Here is a 26269-nt window from a genome sequence, read left to right on the forward strand (position 1 = left end):
GCGGCGAGCTACAAGAACCATGAGGCCGGCGATGGAACGGAAGGTACACATATTGTGGTCACTTTACCTTCTGTTCCATCGCCGGCCTCATGGTTCTTGTAGTTCGCGGGTACAGGATGTGTATCGGGTAACCATCGCGACGAGGGAGGAACTTGCTCTGGCAGCGAACGTTCCTCCCTCGTTGCGATGGTTACCCGGTACACATCCTGTACCGGCGAACTACAAGAACCTTGAGGCCGGCGATGGAAAGGAAGGTAAGGTGAGCATAATATTTGTGTGTGCGTGTGTTTGTGTCTGTATGTGTCTGCTTGTGTGTGTTTGTGTGGACTGCACGAGAGGGTTAGAGCGCGGTGGATGTACAGAACCGGTAGTATGTGCGGTGAGTATTTTGCTCGTACAGCAAAGCATGCTCCTAAACTGAGTTACAAATTTACAGCAAGCTTTGCTCGTTAAGCCAAATACTCGCTATCTGGGTTACTCGTTAAGCGAGGATCCACTGTAGTCTGGTCAGATGCAACTAAAATTGAACTCTTTGGATGCCATAATTCACAACATGTTTGGAGGCCGTAAAGCACTGGATATCACATGCAAAACACCATACCAGCAGTGAAGCATGCTCATGGACCTTTAAAGTTTGCTGAGTGGCATTTAGGCAAGGCTGTGAAATATTAGGAGAATATAGTTGTCAGATAAGCCAAATATTAAACTTTGGATGCCATCATGCACCCCATGTTTTTAGGCCAAAAGGCACTACATATCACCCCCAAAACACCATTCCAAAAGTGAAGTTTGGAGGTGGGAATATCATGTTGCAGACTATATTTCAGCATAAGTCACTGGAAAACTTATTGCTATTGAAGGAAGGATGAATGGACAAATGTATCAAGACATTCTTGATAAAAATCTGCTGCAATCTACCAGGATGAAGATGATGAACCAAGGGTGGACATTTCAGCAAGACAATGATCCTAAACACACAGCAGGAAACCTAATTGGTTTCAGAGAAAGAAAATAAAGCTGTTAGAGTGGTCGAGCCAATCACCTGATCTGAATCCAATAGAAAATTTATGGATGGAACTAAAGCTCAGAGTTCATAGTAGAAAATGGAACCTTCGGGATTTGAAGAGCATTTGTGTGGAAGAATGGTCTAAAATCTAACCTGAATAATGCATGCAGCTAGTTTTTCAATACTGGAAGCGTCTTGAAGATGTCAAAACCAATAAAGGCTTGTGTGCAGAGCATTAAATACATTTCATTAAGCATGGGTCATTCCTCAGTATTGCTTATCAATAAATTTATGGACATTGATGGTTTGATTTCTATGCTTTTGTGGATTGGATGGGTTGTTACTGACCTCTGGTGAGAAGTTCATGTCAATAGTACTTTACAGCAGGTGAAGTATTGAACTAATCACCAATTTTGTAAGTAATCATCCACCCCAATTGATAGCTGCTAAAGGTCAGACTCATCAAAAACTTCTAACATCAAAATGGACTATTAAGCCCCGTGCTCCCAAAATTAAACTAGGGCCCTTGAATTATATGTGCTTTGGGTGTCTGTGCAACTCCAGTAGTCTTACTGCTTTTTACTTTTGTATTGCAATCATCTAAATTGAAGACAGAAACTTCATCAGATCTTCATGCGGCTCAGTAAGTGTGGGTCACTACAGACGTCTGACAGCAGAATTCAACAATGCCCTATTTCAAGTCATGTTTCTCAGCTCTAATCTGCATCTTAAAGGGAACCAACCAGCAGGAGTTTCACATGTATCTAAAGGAAGTGCCATACTGGCGCTAGGATGGTGAATCAAATCGTACCTTAATTTTAGAGACTGGATGTTTAATTACAGAAAAAAACGTTATCAAAAGTCCAGAAATGTGTGCATTGGTTGAGTGGCATGTGCATCAGGGCTGGACTATGTGGGTTGGGTCTGCTGTAATGATTTTTCCCCTGGCTATCTGCCTGGCTCCTCTCTATTTAAACTTCTCCTGTCTGCCACCGCGATTAACCCAGGGGCGGCATGTGCACAGTATTATGTTCAAGTTTTTCTTCAATGAAATAGCGCCAGAATCTGCGCGTACCACGATCTCCGGCGACATTTTACTGATGACACTGTGTATGAATGGTGACAGGACATGCATTGATGAAAGAAAAAGAAATCAATCTGCATTATGCCCCATTGCCGCTCATATTCATCTTTACAGTGTCTTCATTAAAATAACGCCAGAGATCACTGCTCTCGTATGCGTTGATTCGGCGCCATTTTATTGAAGAGTAAGAGAAAAACTTTTAGGCCATGTGCGCACATTGCATTTTTTCCAGCAGTTTGGCTGCGTTTAAAACTGCAGCGTGTTATTGTCAAAATGAATGCGTTGTGCTTCCCCAGCAAAGTCTATGAGAAGTCAGCAAATTCCTTGCCCACGTTGCTTTTTTAAACGCAGCGTTTTGGATGCCAAATATTTGACCAAATTGATGCGTTTAAAAAACCAGCACGTCACTTCTTTTGTGTGTTTTGGTTGCATTTTGCACCCCTTTGAAATGAATGAGGTGTGTCCAAATGCAACCAAAATGTTTAGCTATGCGCTTGCCATGCATTTTTGTTGCATTTTCCATGCTTTTTTGACAAACAAAATGCAGGTCTCTCGGTCTCTGTCGGTGTAGGTCGGTCTCTCCCTCTCTCTTTCATACTCACCGGCGCAGCGCTGCACTGCTGTCACAAAGCTCAGGCGGCTTCGGCTTTTAAAAATGCCAGACGCTCATCATTCCATCTCGTATTCACTGCTTCCCCCGCCCACCTGCAACTATGATTGGTTGCATCCAGACGGGCCCCCATGCTGAGTGACCGCTGTCTCTCCGCAACCAAAAACAGACGTGCGGTTCCCCCCAATTTTGATACCAGCCAAGGTAAAGCCAAACGGCTGAAGGCTTGTATTCTCAGGATGGGGAGCCCCACGTTATGGGGAGCCCCCCAGCCTAAAAATATCAGCCAGCACCCGCCCGGATTTGCCACATCCATTAAATGTAGAAAATGTACTCCGGCACACTAAGGAATATCATGAAAAAGAGTCCAAAATGGTGCTCAAAAAAAGTCTTTATTAGAAATGAGAATTTTGTCCCGACGTTTCAACCCGTTGAGGGTTTTCTTCAAGGACTAATTTGTAATAACAGGAAAAGAAAAAAGGGGTACAATGTCACAACAATATAGTGTACACAATTGTTACATAATAGGGGCATGTATCACATACATATGAGAGGATGAACACAATTGTTACGAAAAAAATAAAACAAGCATTCCATATAGAGTATACATGAGAATCACCCATAAACAAAATGTAATAAAATAAAATGAAATACATCCCCTCAGGGATTTGCGCAATGTGTTTGTACAAAGTGCATGGACTGAAGGTAAAGACATTCCTATGGTGGATGAAACTAAAGTTCTTAAGTAAGCACCAAGTCACGTTAGGTGAAGCAGACTTTTATTGTCCAAAATGGTACTAGAAAAGGTGAAACATAAAATGTTACTATTGAGAACTATTGATTTTAACCAAGGGGGACAGCAGGGGATTATGTTGAAGGCATACCTAAGAGGACCAGTATTGGGTATTAGGACATCAGTTTGTGTGGGTAGAGAGATGAAAAGAAAGGCCACAGCCGTTCTGTAAAGTCAAAAGAATATACATATTTTCACTATGTTCACTATAGGCGTCATGTGTAGAGGCCGGTGACATATCGGCTCCCCTGGAGGGCATACCTTGCGAGTGAAGCTAGTGTGTTAATTCCATAGGAGTCATAGGAAGACTAATCCTAGATTAAAAAGGTTATATTTCTGTAAACAGCAGGAGACATATGACAGGACTAATGACATGTAAACCCCCCTAAAAAGGGCGTACCTTGTAAGCAAAGTTAGTATGTGCCAGGGGTCCAAAGCCACGATTTAAGTCAGATTAAAGCCAATGTAGGTAAATGGTTCATACTGTGATATACATAGAAACAGGTCTGAGTTATATGTCAATGACTAAAAACATAGTATCATTGTCACTGAATATTAGTACCAACCAGGGTAAAGTAAAGGCATGATTACCATGAATATGGGAGTAGGTCCCAAATGATTCCACAGGAGTACTGGGGAAACTAATGGAAAAACACAAAATTGTACATAACGTTGGTGAAGAGTAATGTGTATTGATTGTGAGAACTTCCACAATGGGGGTGGTAATGGACATAAGACATACCTCACCACAGAATGTGGATCTCACGAGTGTTATGCTGTATCAGCCGCAGGTCAATTCTTCTGTGATCCAGTAGGATCATCAGATGGTGAGTGTTTGCTGTGGTGACAATAAGGGAGATCATATACGGAACGTGTAAAGAGATTACATAAGTCATAATGACCATACCTCAAAAGGAAAATGTAAAGAATCCATCGTACCTTATACAGTGGTAGCTGTGTAATGCAAGTGAGGCTACATCAGCTGTGGGATAGGTCTGCAAGGTTCAAAATGTGTTCACCATATGTGGAGTGGTTGCTGTAATGATGATGGAGAAGGCGACAAAGGAAGCATATGGGTGAGGTCAATAATGTGTGAAAGTCATATAGGGTGTAAGATGGAAACATACCTTTCCTAATGCTGTCTGTATATATGTTCTATACATGAGCTGGCCAAAGGCTCTATGGAGGAGTAGAGGGAAAGGGTTAAATTGGAAAATATGATAGAGGGGGCTAGAGGTTCCATTACATACCTGTGAGGAAAGATCGCCACGTGTGGGACGCCAGACGCCTTGTACGGGAAGTGCGTGGTATTTATGCTGTGCTGGGAGAGTCAGCTTCCTATTAGGGAGTGGAACGCATGTGGCCGCAGGCGTGGTGACGTAATGCCCCGCGCATGCGCGTTGAGGCCAAACGCTGCTGCAACAGCGTCAGCCCCGTGCATGCGCGGAAGGCAAGACCCACACGTCTGCGTGTGAGATCGGTGGATGGGGGCGTGTGTTGTGATGTCACGCGCATGTGCGGTGTAGCAAGACACCGGGGGTCCGGCGCCGGTACCCCGTGCGTGCGCGGAAGGCAGAACACACACCAATGGTGATGTGTCTCCCGCGCGTGCGCGCAGGGACGCATGGCCGGCGCGCGCCCAACTGGGCAGGGCGTCGTATGTGACGCCGTGCATCGTGAGCGCGCGGAGGACAGGGGCGCACGCGCAGAGGGAAGGGTGCTCGCAATGAGGGGATATACAAACCTAAGTGAGAGTGCTGGACACATATTGCAAGTGGCGTACTGGGTGGAAGTGCATTCAAGTGATGTGAGTGACCTAAGGGAGAGAAGAAAAAGAGTTAGAGAATATTATAATGCTAACCCATATCATACTCCTGTGGAAAAAAGATCATGGGACAGTTTACAGAATACTACCAATATTTCTGTCATGTTACGCATCAAAAGATAAAATGCCTAAGTGAATATATCATATTCTCGATTTAACCCATGAGGTTCCAGGGTCCTCAGGGTATGGATCCAATATGCTTCACGTTGTTTAAGGATTCTTGTTCTATTACCACCCCTTCTTATGGGTGGTATGTGTTCAATGATCTGAAATTTAAGTTGAGCCACTGTATGTCTATGTGTGACAAAGTGATGTGGAATAGGTAATAAGATTTGTTGACAGCGGATAGTGGACTTATGTTTATTAATACGGTCCCGGATATGTTTGGTGGTCTCCCCAACATATCCGAGACCGCGTGGACACTTAATGAGGTATACACCGAACGAGGAGTCACATGTCAAATATTCCCGAATATGAAACACCTTACCTGTATGTGGATGGGTAAATGTATCTCCCCGAGTTAAGTTGTTGCATTGCAAACAATGTAAACAGGGGTAATTGCCGACTTTGGGAGTCCCTAAAAAGGTTTGTTTTGTTCTGGTGGAGGACCCTATGTCGGCCCGTACTAAATTGTCTCTAAGATTCTTGGGTCTCTTATAGCAGAACAATAGAGGTTGAGAAAACTTGGAAACAGTGGGATATGCAGTTTGTAATAATGGCCAATGTTTTGCAATGATACCCTTGATCAGCGGTGAAAACGGGTGATAAGTGTTAACGCATGCTACTTGAGATATGTTGGATCGGGTTGTGTCAGATCGTGATATACGATTGTTTGCTATGTGGGCTGGATAGCCCCTAGACATGAATTTTGAACCCATTTCCTATAGTCTCAGTTCTCGTTTTTCTGGATTAGATACGATTCTCTCCACTCGTTTATGTTGTGATATAGGAAGGGCTTTTTTAGTGTGAGCTGGATGGCAACTGTTAAAGTGGAGAAGGCTATTCCTGTCTGTTGATTTTACATAGAGGTCCGTATCAATGTGGCCCCTAGGAGAGAGTTGTACCAGAGTGTCGAGAAAACTGATTGAATGAGGATCGTGATGTATGGTGAAAGTGAGGCCCAGTCTATATGAGTTGATCTGTTGAAAGAACCTATCTAGAGTGGAAGAGTCACCGTGCCAAATCATAAAAATATCATCAATGAATCTCTTCCATATCACTGAATGTTTCTTCCAAAGGGGATTCCCATATATATAGAGAGCCTCAAAATGCGCCATATAAATGTTCGCATAAGGGGGTGCCATATTAGACCCCATTGCCGTGCCTCTGCACTGTAGAAAATATGAGTCTTCAAAAATGAAGAAATTGTTCTCCAATATTGTGTGGATGAGGTCCATGCAAAATGAGTGCTGGGCTATAGTGAGAGTGCCTTGTAATTCAAGGAACCAATCCACCGCCTGGATCCCATCGGCGTGTGCTATGCTGGTGTATAGACTGTTAACGTCTAGTGTGACTAGTAAACAGTTAGATGGAATGTCCGTGAGTGAGCGCAGATAACCAAGGAAATCAGAGGTGTCTCTTAGGTAGGAGGGTATGGTAGGAATCAGTGGTGTCAAAATTCTGTCGATGGTGATGGCTAGTGGGAACAATACAGAGTCAGTAGATGCTACGATTGGGCGGCCGGGTGGCAACTGTATGTTCTTATGGATCTTAGGCAGGGTGTAAAACACTGGTGTAACAGGATCCGTTTTTGATCAAAAACTCTGCCAGTCGTCATTACAGCAACCACTCCACATATGGTGAACATATTTTGAACCTTGCAGACCTATCCCACAGCTGATGTAGCCTCACTTGCATTACACAGCTACCACTGTATAAGGTACGATGGATTCTTTACATTTTCCTTTTGAGGTATGGTCATTATGACTTATGTAATCTCTTTACACGTCCCGTATATGATCTCCCTTATTGTCACCACAGCAAACTCACCATCTGATGATCCTACTGGATCACAGAAGAATTGACCTGCGGCTGATACAGCATAACACTTGTGAGATCCACATTCTGTGGTGAGGTATGTCTTATGTCCATTACCACCCCCATTGTGGTAGTTCTCACAATCAATACACATTCCTCTTCACCAACGTTATGTACAATTTTGTGTTTTTCCATTAGTTTCCCCAGTACTCCTGTGGAATCATTTGGGACCTACTCCCATATTCATGGTAATCATGCCTTTACTTTACCCTGGTTGGTACTAATATTCAGTGACAATGATACTATGTTTTTAGTCATTGACATATAACTCAGACCTGTTTCTATGTATATCACAGTATGAACCATTTACCTACATTGGCTTTAATCTGACTTAAATCGAGGCTTTGGACCCCTGGCACATACTAACTTTGCTTACAAGGTACGCCCTTTTTAGGGGGGTCTACATGTCATTAGTCCTGTCATATGTCTCCTGCTGTTTACAGAAATATAACCTTTTTAATCTAGGCTTAGTCTTCCTATGACTCCTATGGAATTAACACACTAGCTTCACTCGCAAGGTATGCCCTCCAGGGGAGCCGATATGTCACCGGCCTCTACACATGACGCCTATAGTGAACATAGTGAACATATGTATATTCTTTTGACTTCACAGAACGGCTGTGGCCTTTCTTTTCATCTCTCTACCCACACGAACTGATGTCCTAATACCCAATACTGGTCCTCTTAGGTATGCCTTCAACATAATCCCCTGCTGTCCCCCTTGGTTAAAATCAATAGTTCTCAATAGTAACATTTTATGTTTCACCTTTTCTAGTACCATTTTGGACATTAAAAATCTGCTTCACCTAACGTGACTTGGTGCTTACTTAAGAACTTTAGTTTCGTCCACCATAGGTATGTCTTTACCTTCAGTCCATGCACTTTGTACAAACACATTGCGCAAATCCCTGAGGGCATGTATTTCATTTTATTTTATTACATTTTGTTCATGGGTGATTCTCATGTATACTCTATATGGAATGCTTGTTTTATTTTTTTCGTAACAATTGTGTTCATCCTCTCATATGTATGTGATACATGCCCCTATTATGTAACAATTGTGTACACTATATTGTTGTGACATTGTACCCCTTTTTTGTTTTCCTGTTATTACAAATTAGTCCTTGAAGAAAACCCTCAACGGGTTGAAACGACGGGACAAAATTCTCATTTCTAATAAAGACGTTTTTTTGAGCACCATTTTGGACTCTTTTTCATGATATTCCTTAGTGTGCCGGAGTACATTTTATATATTACCGGTTTTTCTCCAGAGCACCTACACTAATTTGAGTGGTTGAGCCAGGTTTTGCTCTTGATATCCATTAAATGTGACTGTCTTGGTACTCTACCCGGCTCATCCCGAATTGCCATGGTGCGGTGGCAATCGGGTAATAAAGAGCTATTGGCAGCCCATAGCTGCCACTAAGTCTTAGGTTATTCATGGCAGGCGTCTGAGACACCCCCCATGATTAATGTGTAAGTTAAAGAAAATAAACTCATACATTCAAAAAATCCTTCATTTGGAATAAAAGACAAAAAAAACCCCTTTTTCAGCACTTTATTAATCCCGAAACAGCTCTCCAGGTCCGACGTAATCCACACGAGGTCCCACGATGCTTTCAGCTCTGCTACATCGGATGCTGACAGCGAGCGGCCACAGACCACAACCACTCACTGTGAGCTCCACGCAGCAAGTGAAGTGAGCCATGCTATCAGCAATGACGTCACTCAGGTTACCCGCGGCTACCGCTGGAACCTCCAACTGTGACAGCAAGTCGTCCGAGGGACTGTAGTTATCAGCGGTGCCCTCACTGAGGTGATTTCTGGTCTCAGGTGGAGGACTCCAGCTGGCCGCGGTGTTATGATTCAGGGAGCGGGGAGGATCAAATAATGCGGAATCCCAAAAGATAAGAGTGGCTGGAAACTTAACCGACTGCAGACCTAATCCTGACACATAAATAACAGTAGCCGTGGGGCGTGCCTACGATGACCTGGACGCTTCGACAAAGCCAGAGAACTAAATGATCTCACAGATAGAAATATACGAAAGCTAATCTGCCTCGGAGTAGTCCCCAAAGATAGCCCCCCACATGTAAAGGCTACGGTGATATAGAAAAACACAATACAAAGCCAAAAAGGACAGATTTCAGCAAAGGGGAGGCCCAAACTATCTTTATAGAAAAGGATAGGAAAGAGCAACTGTCTGCAGCCGTAAAAACCCTATTAAATACCAGCACTACTGATATGGAAAAAACCTGAGGTTACTAAACCTCTCCCCCACTGTACCAGCACTTAGATGTTACTGGGATCCAAAAACACTAATACAGATGAGGGACTGAAAAATACCAAGCATGACAAAACACAAATCCTGCAGAATCATGGAGCCAAGTATACAGACACTCCCAGCAGGGAATGATCCATTCCACCACAACTCCACACAGACAAATTAGAAATTGTGCATAGTATAAAAGCATAACAACAACAAAAGGTGGTAAACAGCAGAGGTACAAGACCACTTATCTGAGGGAAGTTCTGGAAGTGAGCAGAGCTGATTGCAGAATGTCCTGGACACACAGGACCAATTGACCACAGGCAAGTAACAAGAGAAAGCTACTAAGTTAAATAGCCCAGTCAGACCCTGATTGCCAGTCCTCTGTAGGTGTGTCGCTTCCATTCCACACATAAACTGCACTACCAGCACTGACCACAAGACGGAGCGCCGAACTGGAAAACTTATTCACAACACGCGGGTAACCTGAGTGACTGCACCACTGATCACATAGCTCACATCAGTCACTCAGGGAATTTGCGGTCACCAGTGAGCCTTTCACCCGTGAGTGCAAATCAGGCTGCAGCAGAGAGACAGAGCCGTGCAATGACAATGAAGTTGGGTGCAGTTCATCCGAGTTCATGGCTCCGTCTCGCAGCCAGCCATGCTCTATGGGGATGTAGCAGAGCCGAGTGGGACCGCACTGTCAAAAATGCATCCAAAATGCATTCAAAACGCATACAAAATGCATGCGTTTTGGATGCATTTTTTGTCAAATGCAGTGTTTACAGTTGTCCAGTCTGCCAGAGAGTGCATTTTTTCTACACTTGACAGAACGCAGTGTGCGCACATATCCTAAAGAAGTTGTCCGGTTGCCAAAACTGTTTGTTTTTTGTTTTTTTTCGCTCATAAATCTTGCTATTATGTGCCTCTCCACACATCTATTATGTTATTTCAGCAATATTACCTTTTATCGTGCTCTAGAAGCACATCCTCATTTCTGGCTCCAGCTCTGATGGGGTTAATCTCTCTCCTGACTTCCTGGGTTCAGTTCCTTCAACTTCCATGATTCTTTGCGTGGGCTGTAGGACTGTATCTAACACACCCACTCAGCACACCACCCAACTCCTCCGATTAGCCGGCGCAACATGTGAAAAAACAGAAATAATTGGGGGAAAAAAATGATGGGGTCATGAGTTTGCCTTTTCCCCTTTTGCTTAGTCTGTGTGTGTCGTCTGTATCATCTTTGTGGCATGCATTTTGTAGGCTACTTTCACAACAGCGTTTCTTTGCCTATAGGCAAAAAAACGCAAACCGCATATGACCGGATCCTGTGGATTGAATGTGCAATGCATGCAACCGCATTTGTTATTTTACCGGATCCTTCTACTTCTACTGGCTGCTGCGATGGATGCAGCGGGACTTTAACGGCCGGCACTGGAGTCAGCTGATCGTGAATCAGCTGAACTCCTGATCTCACATCCCGCACACACTGCGAAGGATGCAGGTTAACAGTCACTACCTGCTGCCGATCACGTGTGACCGTGTGCGGGCTGTGTGGTCAGGAGCAGCTGAGTTCAGATCAGCTGACTCCAGTGTCGGACGATTACTTGTTCTGTGTCCCGCTGCATCCATTGCAGAGTGTGCAAGCTGTGAGGTTGGCTGAGTTCAGATCAGCTGACTGAAGTGCCACCTGAACTCAGCTGACCTCACAGCCTTCATACGCTGCGATGGATGTAGGGAGACACAGAACAAGTAATGGGCTGACACTGGAGTCAGCTGATCTGATTACTTGTTCTGCTGGCTGTGTGGTCAGGAGTAGGGATGAGTGAGCAGTAAAATACTCGGGTGCTCGATGGGCGAAGCTCATGTCGATTTTTCTTTTTATAAAATTCATTAAAAATAAAAAACAGAAACCCCAAACACATAACCTTAAAAAAAAAAAAAAAAAATGCGTGGGCTCCCGCTGCATTTTCTATTGCTAAGTGTAATCCAAGCAGTTACTGTCTGCTAACCCCGACTGCTTGCTGTTACCTTTAATGGCAATGAAAAATCCAGGGAAGGACTTTTTTAAAAACCTTTTTTGCCCAAAACCTAAATAAAAAATAAAAAATGATGTGGTCTTCGCCATATTTGTGTATGCTAGCCAGGTACAGCAGGCAGGTACGGGCTGCACCCAACCCTCAGCTGCCTATTTGTACCTGGCTGCGAATCAAAAATATAGGGAAGCCCTTTTCATGAAGTTTATGTAATAATTAAAAAAAAAAAAAAAAAAAAAGCTTTCTTGCCCCCCCCTCCCCGCTATGAATTGCAGTCCCCAGCTGCACCAGAAAATGGCGCTTTCATCGGGTGGCACGCTGGGTAATAAGGGGTTAATACCAGCTTTGTTTTACCAGCTTGTATAAAGCCCGAGATTCTTAATTCTTGCAGGATCACACTGCCCGTCACCGTACACTCTTCTGACAGCTGACCAGAGCGGGCGGCTGTGCTGGATAGTGCAATCAGATACTTGCGCGACAGGGGGTTGGGATTCAGCTGAAGAAAACCCTCTTTGTACTCCACACTGGCGCCCCGTACCTTACAAATCTGCCGCATGTGAAGCCCTCTTCACCACTTCATACCATCCTCTGGAACCTCCCCTCAATGCTGGGCTGTAACGTGCGGAAATCACCGCCCACAACTCAGTCAATCAGTTTGAGTGTCGCCGGCATCCCCTGATGTAACGTAAACCCTGAGAGCCCGGAACTTGACGTGACATCAGTTGATACCAAAGGCCGCAGCACCAGGGGTCATGTGACCGGCACTGAGCATGCAGGATTGTGCCGCTCAGTGCCAGAACAGGGAATAGAAGCCAATTAAGAAGAGATTTGAAATAGTAAGTTAGACTCATAGAGAAAATAAAAAAAATTGATGAACCACCCCTTTAAAATAATATTGCGCACATGCTAATTGTGGTGAGAGAGGGTAGGCAGGCAGCAAGGAGAGGAATCATTACAGAGGACCCTACCCAAAAAAGTCTGGCCCCGATGCACATGGCACTCAAACAATGCCCTCATTTCTTGACCTAGCGCCAGTATGACACTACCTTTACCTTTACTTTAATTGTGAAAATCCTGCTGCTTGCTTTCCTTTACGAACAATAGAATTATTGGTAGATGGACTAGGATAGAAAAACTAAATGCATAGGCCTCCCAAAAAGACTGGTTGTCTAGAAATCAGCCCCCACAACCATCAGTAGCCAGTCACCTTACAGCTAGACACAGAGCTACTAGATTTTGTGCAACCCATAAGAAGAATATTTCTGTTTTGTCTGCAATATAAGGCAAAATATAACAGAACAATGAGTGGAAGAATACCATTATGTTTTGTATATAGTCTAAGTGTTCTTCAAAGTTTTTTGGTGTTTAATTTGGGTTGGAATTCCTATCTTAATTTTTGTTTTATTGTTTTAAGGGGAACTTGTGTTTCAGTTGAAAAGGAGACCGATAGACTGCCTCTCAAAGAAGAATCGGAAACCTGAAGGAAAAATTGCTAAGGGCAAGGATAGATTGGACTCCTATAGCTGCTCCCTTTATCCAGAAAAGTTACCTTATCTGGTAGAACTAAGTCCAGGTAACTTACTTTTTTTATTTTTGTGTCTCCATATTGCAACCAGTAAAAGTGAGTGTGTGACGTTGAGCATAGTGCATTAAGGTATTTAGTATTTTGTGGGATGCTTATAAAGATAACCTGTTGATTACATCTATGTCACACTTCTAAAAGAAAAGGCCTAAACTATATGCTGATTTACAGTGAGTTGCAGGTTGTATTGCAGCTCAGGAACAAGGAAACTATTTAAATCATCTTCCAGTGCGAGTGTGAAAGAGTGGGCGAGTGTGATTTGTGTCTGTGTGATTTGGGCGAAGTGTGTTACTTGTGTGATTCAGTGACTTTGGATTCAGGGAATTTAGAAGGGAGTAATTTGTACTGAATAACTGTGTTTTTTGGTTTAATTTATCTGTTTTATATTTCTGAATTGTGCAATCCCCATTAGGAAATTTTATGACACTGCCATCCAGTGGACATCTTGTCACATGTATGCTATCCTTGAAAAGACGTTCGTGGGTGCTTACAGCTGTGAGAGATGTGTGCACATTGTACATTTGGAAGCCCAGGCACTGGATCTAAATGAGCAACTGGCAACACTGAGATCCATTGACAATATGGAAAGGCGTTTGCTGCTCACAGAGCAGCTGCTTGCTGAGATAAATGTGGGGGAGTAGCGTAGTATGGAGATACAAGACAGTGAGGCAGCTAACTGGATTACAGTTAGAAGGCGGGGTAGAGAGAAAAGTGCCAGGAAGGCTAGTCCTAATCTGGCACACCCCAACAAGTTTGCAAAGTTGGCAGATGAGAGGGGTGTTAGTACAGTGTTAGCACTGCTGCAGCAAGACACGTCCTCTGAAAGCTGGAGTGGTGTCTGCTTCCGTAAGGGGGAAAGTAGGAGTACAGGGCAGGCCAGTGCTGGTAGTGGGGGACTGCATTATTATGGGAACAAATAGGGTAATCTATCACAAAGACAGTGTGTTGTCTTCCTGGCGCTCGATTTCGGCACATCACTGATCGGGTTGACTGATTACTGGGAGGAGCTGGTGAGGACCCATGACAGTCATGGTGCACATCGGCACAAATGACAGTTAAAGGTAGGTGGAAGGTTCTTAAAAATGATTTAAGGGAATTGGGCTGTAAGCTGAAGGGCAAGGACCTCAAAGGAGGAATTTTCTGAAATACTGCCTGTACCACAAGGTTTTGAGTTTCTGGAGAACTGGGCCCGACTTCTTTGTTGGCTACAAATTCTATGCTGGGGATGGGCTGCACCTCAATGAGGAGGGTGCATTTGTGTTGGGGAAAAAATGGCTAGAAGGGTCAAGGAGTGTTCACACTAGGGACTGGGAGGGCATTTACTGTACAGGAGGGGAAAATAGTGCAAACAGTGACCTGGGCATTAGTAATGATTTTGAGGTGGTATGGGGAGCGGTCAGGACAGTCAATGTATTAAGCAAGAATAGAAGTACAGAGAAAAACTGAAAGTGCATGTACACTAATGCCAGAAGCCTCACCAACAAGATAGCGGAATTATAATTAATATTGGTGGCAAAATTTGATATGTTAGGGATAATTGAGACCTGGCTAGACGAGAGCTATGACTGGGCTTTTCATTTACAGCGATATAGTGTGTTCAGAAATGACCGTACAAATAGAAGGAGGTGGTGTGTGTGTTTATATGTAAAATCATCATAGGGGTTTGTTACAAGCCTCCAAATATAAAGGAAACGGAAGAAAATATCCTCATAAAGCAAATAGATGAGGCATCGAATCAGAGGGAAGGTATCATGCGGGACCTCAACTCTCCGATATAAATTGGGAAACAGAAGCCTGCAAGTCCAGCAAAGGAAACAGTTTTTTGACAACAATGAAGGATAACTGCCTATCACAACTGGTTCAGGACCCAATAAGAAGGGGGCCACTGGTAGACCAAATATTAACCAATAGGCCAGTCCGCATACTAAATATATGGGTTGGGGGGGAACAATGTTTTCATGCTTCCTTTAATAGAGTGTACAGTAGAGGGACTACATTTCAGGAAGGTGAATTTCCACAGTATGAGATGAACTTGGTGCCATAAACTGGGACAGTGTCCTGAGAAATAAAAGTGCACAAAGCAAATGGGACACTTTTATAAGCATCCTGAGGTGGACCTGTGCACAATATATACCCTATAGGAATAAACAAGCTAGAAATAACTAAATAGGAGGAAACCACTATCTATATATATAATTGCCTTATTCTGTATGTCTGTCTGTCTTGCTCCAAAATTGTGTCCTTACCGGGACATGTCCTTACCGTGACATGTCCTTACGGTGACAAACAGCGGATTGGCCGCTGGCCTCGCCATGGCCCCGCCCCCCCATGGATTGGCCGCTCGCCTCGGCTCCTCCCCCCCGCACGAATTGGCCGCTCGCCTCGGGTCCGCCCCCCCCCCCGCACGGATTGGCCACGTCCTTACGGTGACAAACAGCGGATTGGCCGCTGGCCTCGCCATGGCCCCGCCCCCCCATGGATTGGCCGCTCGCCTCGGCTCCTCCCCCCCGCACGAATTGGCCGCTCGCCTCGGGTCCGCCCCCCCCCCCGCACGGATTGGCCACGTCCTTACGGTGACAAACAGCGGATTGGCCGCTGGCCTCGCCATGGCCCCGCCCCCCCCCGCACGGATTGGACGCTCGCCTCGGCTCCCTTCCCCCGCACTGATTGGCCGCTCGGCTCCGCCACCCCCGCACGGAATGGCCTCTCGCCCCGAGGTGAGCGCATCAAGGTCCTGCAGCGGCGGACACGGACACACACACACACACACAATCAGATCGCATCCACATACTCACAACATCCCGTGATATCGCTTGCTTCTCGGCGGCGATCCTGTGCGTGCAGTGATCTTCCAGGACCTGCCGGAGGATCACATGGCCGGAAGCATGTGGTATTGTGTCAGCGCGTATGTGCGATATCGTCACTGTGTGTGTGTGTGTGTGTGTGTGTGTGTGTGATCGGATGTGCGTGAGTGTGTGTGTGTGTGAGTGTATGCGATCGTGTGTGCGTGAGTGTGTTCTGATGTGTGAGTATGTGTGTGAGTGTATGCGATCGGATCTGTGAGTGTCGGCAGAGGAGCATGGCGTGCAGCACAGCTGCTGGGACCGCACACCGGTGGGCACAGGGAGAAGTGGGGTGTGTGTGTGTGAGTGTATGCGATCAGATGTGTGCGTGTTTACTGTCTGATGTGTGACTGTGGAGCACGATGGGGGGTGCGCAGCATGGGGGATGGAGCACGATGGGGAGTGCGCAGCATGGGGGATGGAGCACGATGGGGAGTGCGCAGCATGGGGGATGGAGCACGATTGGGAGTGCGCAGCATGGGGGATGGAGCACGATTGGGAGTGCGCAGCATGGGGGATGGAGCACGATGAGGGGTGCGCAACATGGGGGATGGAGCATGATGGGGGGTGCGCAGCATGGGGGATGGAGCACGATGGGGAGTGCGCAGCATGGGTGATGGAGCACGTTTGGGAGTGCGCAGCATGGGGGATAGAGCATGATGGGGAGTGCGCAGCATGGGGGATGGAGCACGTTTGGGAGTGCGCAGCATGGGGGATGGAGAACGATGGGGAGTGGGGATGGAGCACGATGGGGGCTGCGCAGCATGAAGGATGGAGCATGATGGGGGGTGCACACCTCCCCCAAAACACACACACACACACAAACACACACACACACACACACACACTGCCACACACGCACTGCACAACACACTACACACACACTGTGAAACACAAACACTGCCCTACACAGACACCCACACACACAGACAACGCTGCACACACACAACACCCAACACACAAACACCGCAGCACACACAAATATACGCACATACCGCACAACACACACATTGCACAAAACATACCTCCCCCCAAAACACACACCCCACACCCACACAAACCGCGCAACACACATACACAACGATACAGACACACAGTGCTCCACAAATAACGACACACAACGCAACACACAAACACCGCTCTCACCCCCCGCCACACCCAGACTACACCCAGAACATGTACAGCCCCTACACAAACACTTGGTAACTACAGACAACAATATATATATATATATATATATATATATATATAATAACAAAAATCATACATTAACTACACAATACGTAAATTCTAGAATACCCGATGCGTAGAATCGGGCCACCTTCTAGTTGCTTAATAAAGCTGTAAAGGGGCAATAAATGACAAAAAGAAAGCGTTTAGAGAACTAAGGCAAAAGGATAGTGAGGAGGCATTAAATACTTATAGAAAATTTAAATGCTGTAAAAAAAAAAAAAAGCAGCAAAGATTGAGACAGAGACTCATTGCCAGATAATGTAAAAATAATCCAGAATTATTCTTCAACAACATAAACAGTAAGAAAATAAAAAATGATAGTGTTGGCCCCCTCAAAAATAATGAGTGAAATGGTGGAGTAGGATAAAGGAAAGGCCAATCTACTAAACTCCGTTTTTCCTACAGCATTTATACAAGAAAATCCCATGACAGATTACATGACTAGGGATACCATAGATCCCCCAATAAATGTCACCTGCTTAATCCAGCTGAAGTACGGTGCTGCCTCAAGATTACTTAAGTAAATAAATCTCAAGGCACGGATGACATACAACCCCGGGTACTACAAATATTACATACAGTGATAGACAGAGGGTACGCCACCCCAAAGACAGGCAGACCCTGAGTCTATACAGACTGATTGCCCACAGTCGAGAGGTGGAAACAGGGCAGCACCGACAAACATACAAGCCACGGGAGAACAGACTGTGCCAGCACTGCCAACAGGGGGCTCTGGAGGATGAAGCACATTTCCTGCTGTAATGTAACAAATACCCAGCAATGAGGGCCTCCCACTTCCAGAAACGTACCACTTATACCCCGGACTTTCCATCCATGGACGAGGAGATGAAAGTCCGCATCCTACTGGGGGAAGAGGAATCAATGGTGGAGATCGCCGCCCAATATGTCACCACTTTTCATAAGCTGAGATGAACATAAGACCCGTAAAAGTACTTTCAGAGCCCAAATTGTGCCCCCCAACTCCCCATATCCCTGATCCCCTCCCAAAACACTTACTGTATTTCTCCTGCGTTGGCAACACTAATTGTATTTTGGTCCTGCCAATAAAGGATATTTGAATTTGAAATTCACAGACCGTTATTTTTAATCTTCACAGATTCTATAACAGGAACTGTACTGCATGAGTGGCGCATAGCAAATGTGGTGCCAATATTCAAAATCTGAGCCAGGTTTAAATTAAGTTTAACCTCTACTGTGGGTAAAATCCTTGAGGGTTTCCTAAGAGATACCATCTTGGAATATCTCAAGAAGTATAACCTCATGACTCAGTATCAACATGGGTTTGAGGGATCGGTCCTGTCAAACTAATTTGATTAGCTTCTATAAGGAGGTAAGTTCCAGACTGGACCAGGGAAATGCTGTGGGTGTTTTTTATATGGATTTTTCAAAAGCGTTTGATACAGTGCCATACAAAAGGATACATAAAATTAGATTACTGGGAGTATGGAAAATATACTATGTGCAGAATTATTAGGCAAGTTGTATTTTAGAGGATTTTTTTTATTATTGATCTACAACTATGTTCTCAATCAACACAAAAGACTCAAATATCAAAACTTAATATTTTTGGAAGTTGGAATGGTGTTTTTTTTTTAGATTTAGCTATTTTAGGAGGATATCTGTTTATGCAGGTAACTATTACTCTGCAGAATTATTAGGCAACTTCATAAAAACCAAATATTTTCCCATCTCATTTGTTTCTAAATTTTGTGTAGATATATTGGTTTACCTGGTGAAAATAAACATTTCTGACATGCAGAAACAAAACCCAAAAAATTAGTGACCAATTAGCCACCTTTCTTTATGATGACACTCAACAGCCTACCATCCATAGATTCTGTCAGTTGTTTGATCTTTTCACAATCAACATTGCGTGCAGCAGCCACCACAGCCTCCTATACAAACCAAAATGAGAAAATAGGGGCGCAAAATGAGAAGCACTAGTGGGAATTAGTGAAGTTTTTCCTTATTATATTGCTCATCTTAAAGGGTTGTGCGCCCCCGCACAACCCCAGTATTAAGCTTGATATTAGTAGCAGAGTTCCTCCTCGGACCTCAGGTTAGTATTATATCTGTAGTATGCTAATGTCCACACTCCATGTAACCAAATGCAGTTTGATCCTCTAGTCTCCTAGTACACGTCTGGTGTCCGACGTGTATAGTGCTGGTTAGATTTACGATTTCCCTTAATCTAAGCTGCTCCTGCCAGGCTTCCCACATGGGAATAGTTATATGCAATGAAATTTAATTTAGTTGTTAATATAATGATGATGATTCTACTGTATGTAGTTTTTATTAGGTGTGTGTGTGTGTGTGTGTGTGTGTGTGTGTGTGTGTGTATGCATGTGTATGTATGTATATGTGTATATATATATATATATATATATATATATATAATTGCCTTATTCTGTCTGTCTGTCTGTCTGTCTGTCTGTCTGTCTGTCTGTCTGTCTGTCATGCTCCGAAATTGTGTCCTTACGGTGACACAAAGCTGATTGGCCGCTGGGCTCGCCATGGCCCCGCCCCCCCACACGGATTGGCCTCTCGCCCCGGCTCTCTGCAGGCCCCGCCCCCCTCACGCAATGCACGCTCGCTCTGGCCTAACTGACACGGGGCTTCGATTCCCAGGTGAGTACACACACACATCAGATCACACTCACTCTCACACACACCTCACACACACCTCACACATCACAACATGCTGGGATATCGCTTGCTTCTACACCGGCTGCGTCAGGATCCCGGCAGCGCCACACATAACCTTGCGATGCTGGGATCTTAACGGAGGCCGTGAAAGCTGGTAACCATTATACACATCGGGTAACTAAGGTCCCTTAGTTACCCGATGTGTATCATAGTTACCAGTGTACACCGGCTCACACTCACTCTCACACACACATCACATCGCATCCACACATCAAGGTCCTGCAGCTGCGGAACATATATAACATAACAGCACACACATAACAGCACACACATACACACACACAAATCAGATCACACTCACACACACCTCACACATCACATCGCATCCACATACTCACAACATCCTGGGATATCGCTTGCTTCTCGGCGGCGATATTGTGCTGTGAGCTTCCAGGACCTGACGGAGGATCACATGGCCAGAAGCATGTGATATCCCCGGATGTTGTGAGTATCAGCGCGTATGTGCAATATCGTCAGTGTCTGTGTGTGTGAGTGTATGCGATCGGGTGTGTGTGAGTGGATGCGATCGGTTGTGTGTGTGAGTGGATGCGATCGGTTGTGTGTGTGAGTGGATGCGATCGGTTGTGTGTGTGAGTGGATGCGATCGGTTGTGTGTGTGAGTGGATGCGATCGGTTGTGTGTGTGAGTGGATGCGATCGGTTGTGTGGGTGAGTGGATGCGATCGGTTGTGTGGGTGAGTGGATGCGATCGGTTGTGTGGGTGAGTGGATGCGATCGGGTGTGGGTGAGTGTCGGCAGAGGAGCACGGCGTGCTGGAGGAGGCTGGGAGCAGAGAGGCTGATCTTGGGGAAGGCTGGGAGGGGGAGGCTGATGCTGAGGGAGGCTGGAAGGAGAGAGGCTGAGCAAACGTGCTCCATCCGCCATACTGCGCACTCCCCATCGTGCTGCATCCCCCATGCTGCGCACTCCCAAACGTGCTCCATCCGCCATGCTGCGCACTCCCCATCGTGCTCTATCCGCCATGCTGCACACTCCCAAACGTGCTCCATCCGCCATACTGCGCACTCCCCATCGTGCTCTATCCGCCATGCTGCACACTCCCAAACGTGCTCCATCCCCCATGCTGCGCACTCCCAAACGTGCTCCATCCGCCATGCTGCGCACTCCCCATCGTGCTCTATCCGCCATGCTGCACACTCCCAAAAGTGCTCCATCCGCCATGCTGCGCACTCCCAAACGTGCTCCATCCGCCATGCTGCGCACCCCCCACCATGCTCCATCCGCCATGCTGCGCACTCCCAAACGTGCTCCATCCGCCATGCTGCGCACTCCCAAACGTGCTCCATCCGCCATGCTGCGCACTCCCAAACGTGCTCCATCCGCCATGCTGCGCACTCCCAAACGTGCTCCATCCGCCATGCTGCGCACTCCCAAACGTGCTCCATCCGCCATGCTGCGCACTCCCAAACGTGCTCCATCCGCCATGCTGCGCACTCCCAAACGTGCTCCATCCGCCATGCTGCGCACTCCCAAACGTGCTCCATCCGCCATGCTGCGCACTCCCAAACGTGGTCCATCCGCCATGCTGCGCACTCCCAAACGTGGTCCATCCGCCATGCTGCGCACTCCCAAACGTGCTCCATCCGCCATACTGCGCACTCCCAAACGTGCTCCATCCGCCATACTGCGCACTCCCCATCGTGCACCATCCGGCATGCTGCGCACTCCCAAGTGGATGGAGCATGATGGGGGGTGCGCAGCATGGCGGATGGAGCACGTTTGGGAGTGCGCAGCATGGCGGATGGAGCACGTTTGGGAGTGCGCAGCATGACGGATGGAGCACGTTTGGGAGTGCGCAGCATGACGGATGGAGCACGTTTGGGAGTGCGCAGCATGCCGGATGGTGCACGATGGGGAGTGCGCAGTATGGCGGATGGAGCACGTTTGGGAGTGCGCAGTATGGCGGATGGAGCACGTTTGGGAGTGCGCAGCATGGCGGATGGAGCACGTTTGGGAGTGCGCAGCATGGCGAATGGACCACGTTTGGGAGTGCGCAGCATGGCGGATGGAGCACGTTTGGGAGTGCGCAGCATGGCGGATGGAGCACGTTTGGGAGTGCGCAGCATGGAGGATGGAGCACGTTTGGGAGTGCGCAGCATGGCGGATGGAGCACGTTTGGGAGTGCGCAGCATGGCGGATGGAGCACGTTTGGGAGTGCGCAGCATGCCGGATGGAGCACGTTTGGGAGTGCGCAGCATGGCGGATGGACCACGTTTGGGAGTGCGCAGCATGGCGGATGGAGCACGTTTGGGAGTGCGCAGCATGGGGGATGCAGCACGATGGGGGGTGCGCAGCATGGGGGATGGAGCACGATGGGAGGTGCACACCTCCCCCCAACACACACACACACACGCGCACTGCACAACACACACACACTAGGAATCACAAACAACGCCCTACACAGACACCCACACACACAGACAACGCTGCACACACAAATATACGCACATGCTGCACAACACACACATTGCTCAAAACATACCTCCACCCAAAACACACCACACACACACAAACCGCACAACACACACACACACACAACGCTACAGACACACAGCGCTCCACAAACAACGCAACACACGCAACACACATACAACACCGCTCTCACCCCCCGCGACACTCAGAACATGTACAGCGCCCTACACAAACACTTGGTAACTACACACAACAACATCTATATATATATATATAACAAAAATCATACATGAACTACACAATACGTAAATTCTAGAATACCCGATGCGTAGAATCGGGCCACCTTCTAGTGTATATATATATATATATATATATATATATATATATATATATATATATATATATATATATATATATATATATATATATGTATATATATAAAATTTGTCATTACATTTTAATCAGGATAATATAGGGTTAATTTTAGACTGAATTCAAACAATTAAGTATTAATCATTAACACACCCAATTGTTTCAAAGTTTTTTATATATATGTTACTTTTAAAGTCTCCTTATTCACCTGAGGAAGGCAACATTGTTGTTGAAACGCATTGTGATTATAAGGGACTACTAATAAAAGGATTGTTTTTTAAAAACATGTCTAAAAAAAAACATTCCCTGGTTTCCATTAATAAGAAATAGTGCTCCATCAGACCGGCGTCTTTTTTTTTTTTTTTTTTTTTTTTTCTTTGCATACCACAGCCTCCCAGACACTGTTCTGAGAGGTGTACTGTTTCCCTCCCTGTAGATCTTACATTTTATGATCGACCACAGGTTCTCTATGGGGTTCAGATCAGGTGAACAAGGGGGCCATGTCATTATTTTTTGATATTTTAGACCTTTACTGGCCAGCTACCCCGGGGAGTAGTTGGATGCATGTGATGGAGCATTGTCCTTCATGAAAATCATGTTTTTCTTGAACGATATCGACTTCTTCCTGTACCACTGCTTGAAGAAGTTGTCTTCCAGAAACTGGCAGTAGGTCTGGGAGTTTCACGTCATCCTCAACCAGAAAAGGTCTTACAAGTTCACCTTTGATGATACATGCCCATACCAGTACCCCACCTCCTACCTTGCTGGCGTCGTGAGTCGGAGTGGAGCGCTCTGCCCTTTACTGATCCAGCCTCTGGCCCATCCATTTGGCCCATGAAGAGTCACACTCATTTCATCAGTCCATAAAACCTTTGAAAAATCAGTCTTAGGCCTAAACCACACGGCGAGAAAATAAGTGCGAGTGGAGTGCGATAAAACATCGCATTCCACTGGGACCAATTCTAGCCTGTGTTTCAGGGCACATGAGCGATTATTTTCTCAGCCCTAATCTGACCGAGAAAACAATCGCAGCATGCTGCGACTGTAATGTGAGACTCTACACTCGCACCCATTCAAGTGAATGGGGCGAGAGAAAAATCGCACTGCACTCGTGGTCCACTGATGTACCACGCGTGCAGAGCGAGAATCGCAATAGCCGGCTACGGAGGAGAGAGGGAGATAAATCCGTCCCTCCCCTCCTCCATGCCGGCCCGCCCCTCCGCAGCGCTGGCCTGCCCCTCCTCAGAGCCGGCTCGCCACCTGCAGCTTGGGTCCGCTCGCACAGTCGGACCACAGTCGCAGGGATACTTGCATGACACTCGGCCAAGATAAGCGCACTGCTGGCGGCTGCAGCCTGTAGCCATATGTAATTTCTGTGCTGGGTATCATAATATGGGGGACCCTATGCCAGTTTTTTTTAATTAATTTTTACACTCCAGGGACACAGGCAGCGCCTCTTGTTGCAGTCAGATATGCTGTCACACAGGGTGGGGCTTTATCTGACTGTAACCACTCAAAGACGCGGGGACTGCCGGTGGGTGGATGAAGTGGTTAATATGGATTAGTGATAATGAGCGGTCCTGGAATTAGCGTTGGAGCAGCATCGGAGACTGAAAGTATAACATGGCTTCCTATATCCCCCTATCCCTTCTACTGTAACACCCGAATGTCAGTGTTGCAGGTAGATACGGTGGTGCTATGGAGGACTCAGAGACACAATGATGATAAATAACAGTTTTGCTTTGTTTTTCAATTAAGATGAACAATCGCACCTCCTTACAGCTTATAGGCCACAGCAGCACGAACAATAGTTTACAATCTATGCAGCTCAGAGAACGTCAAGTACCGTCCCGTAGGGTGAGGATTTTATTCTCTGGCTATCTACTCCCTCCCTTAAATATTAATGGGGTTTACCAGGGATGTGCTACTACGGGTTGCGGTACGAGGTCTTTCCAAGAGTGCAATCTTAGAACCGCCTCCCCCCTTATATACACAATTGACATATGGTACCCTGCCAATTTTCCCCTTAAGTTCCTCTGCAGAAAACACTTTACACTAATTATATATATATATCTAGCTGTACTACCCGGCTTCGCCCGGTTTAATAACTGCTGTTAACAAAATAGAATGTATTAACAAAAATGTATTCTGCACACAAAAAACACAAAACAAATAGAAATGTAATTATTAAAAGGCAAAAACTAAGCTAATAGAAGCATTTCACAACATATATTTCATCACCAGATTTAACTAAATTCGCCAAGTAGTGTGCTCGGTCTGTCTCCTTCCCCGGTCTGTCTCCTTCCCCGGTCTGTCTCCTTCCCCGGTCTGTCTCCTTCCCCGGTCTGTCTCCTTCCCCGGTCTGTCTCCTTCCCCGGTCTGTCTCCTTCCCCGGTCTGTCTCCTTCCCCGGTCTGTCTCCTTCCCCGGTCTGTCTCCTTCCCCGGTCTGTCTCCTTCCCCGGTCTGTCTCCTTCCCCGGTCTGTCTCCTTCCCCGGTCTGTCTCCGTCCCCGGTCTGTCTCCGTCCCCGGTCTGTCTCCGTCCCCGGTCTGTCTCCGTCCCCGGTCTGTCTCCGTCCCCGGTCTGTCTCCGTCCCCGGTCTGTCTCCGTCCCCGGTCTGTCTCCGTCCCCGGTCTGTCTCCGTCCCCGGTCTGTCTCCGTCCCCGGTCTGTCTCCGTCCCCGGTCTGTCTCCGTCCCCGGTCTGTCGCCGTCCCCGGTCTGTCGCCGTCCCCGGTCTGTCGCCGTCCCCGGTCTGTCGCCGTCCCCGGTCTGTCGCCGTCCCCGGTCTCCCCACCAACATCTTATTACCTCACATATAAGCTTCTTATATTATGAATGTCTTTTGTTCCTATAGAAACCACTCACAGCTCCTACTAATAACCTGTAGTTCCATTCTCCATTTACTTTAATGAAGGCATGTTTTTTGAAGAGTAACTGTAAAGCGCGGGGTTACATTTTCCTGTCAAAACATAGTCTGACGTTCCCTGGGTCACATGAGGTGTCTGTGCAAAGTTTTGTGATTGTAAATGCGACTGTTGGATACACTTTTTGTTTCACTTTTTCCCCATTATGTAGATAGGGGCAAAATTGATCGGTAAATTGGAACGCGCGGGGTTAAAATTTCACCTCACAACATAGCTTATGACGCTCTCTGGGTCCAGACGTGTGAGTGTGCAAAATTTTGTGGCTGTAGCTGCGACGGTGCAGATGCCAATCCCGGACATACACACATTCAGCTTTATATATTAGATTGCCTTATTCTGTCTGTCTGTCTGTCTTGCTCCAAAATGACGTCATTACAGTGACAGCCGTCACATTGGCTGCCCGGCCTCGCCCCCCGCACGCATTGGCCGCTCGGCCCCGCCCCCGCACACATTGGGCACCTATACACCTCCCCCCAGGACTACTCCACCTAT

General features: G+C 46.4%; 1 protein-coding gene across 7 annotated transcripts in view; it reads left to right on the forward strand.

Moving 5' to 3' along the window:
* AFDN (afadin, adherens junction formation factor) overlaps positions 1-26269 on the forward strand; it is a 1370646-nt gene that overhangs the window by 246650 nt on the left and 1097727 nt on the right. For all 7 annotated transcript variants that reach the window (XM_075339717.1, XM_075339721.1, XM_075339720.1 and 4 more), the window contains exon 9: positions 13078-13236. In XM_075339717.1, coding sequence (XP_075195832.1) covers positions 13078-13236 — 159 coding nt within the window. The remainder of the gene's footprint in view (positions 1-13077; positions 13237-26269) is intronic.

Source organism: Anomaloglossus baeobatrachus, chromosome 3 (genome assembly GCF_048569485.1).
Source record: "Anomaloglossus baeobatrachus isolate aAnoBae1 chromosome 3, aAnoBae1.hap1, whole genome shotgun sequence".
Lineage (NCBI taxonomy): Eukaryota > Metazoa > Chordata > Amphibia > Anura > Aromobatidae > Anomaloglossus > Anomaloglossus baeobatrachus.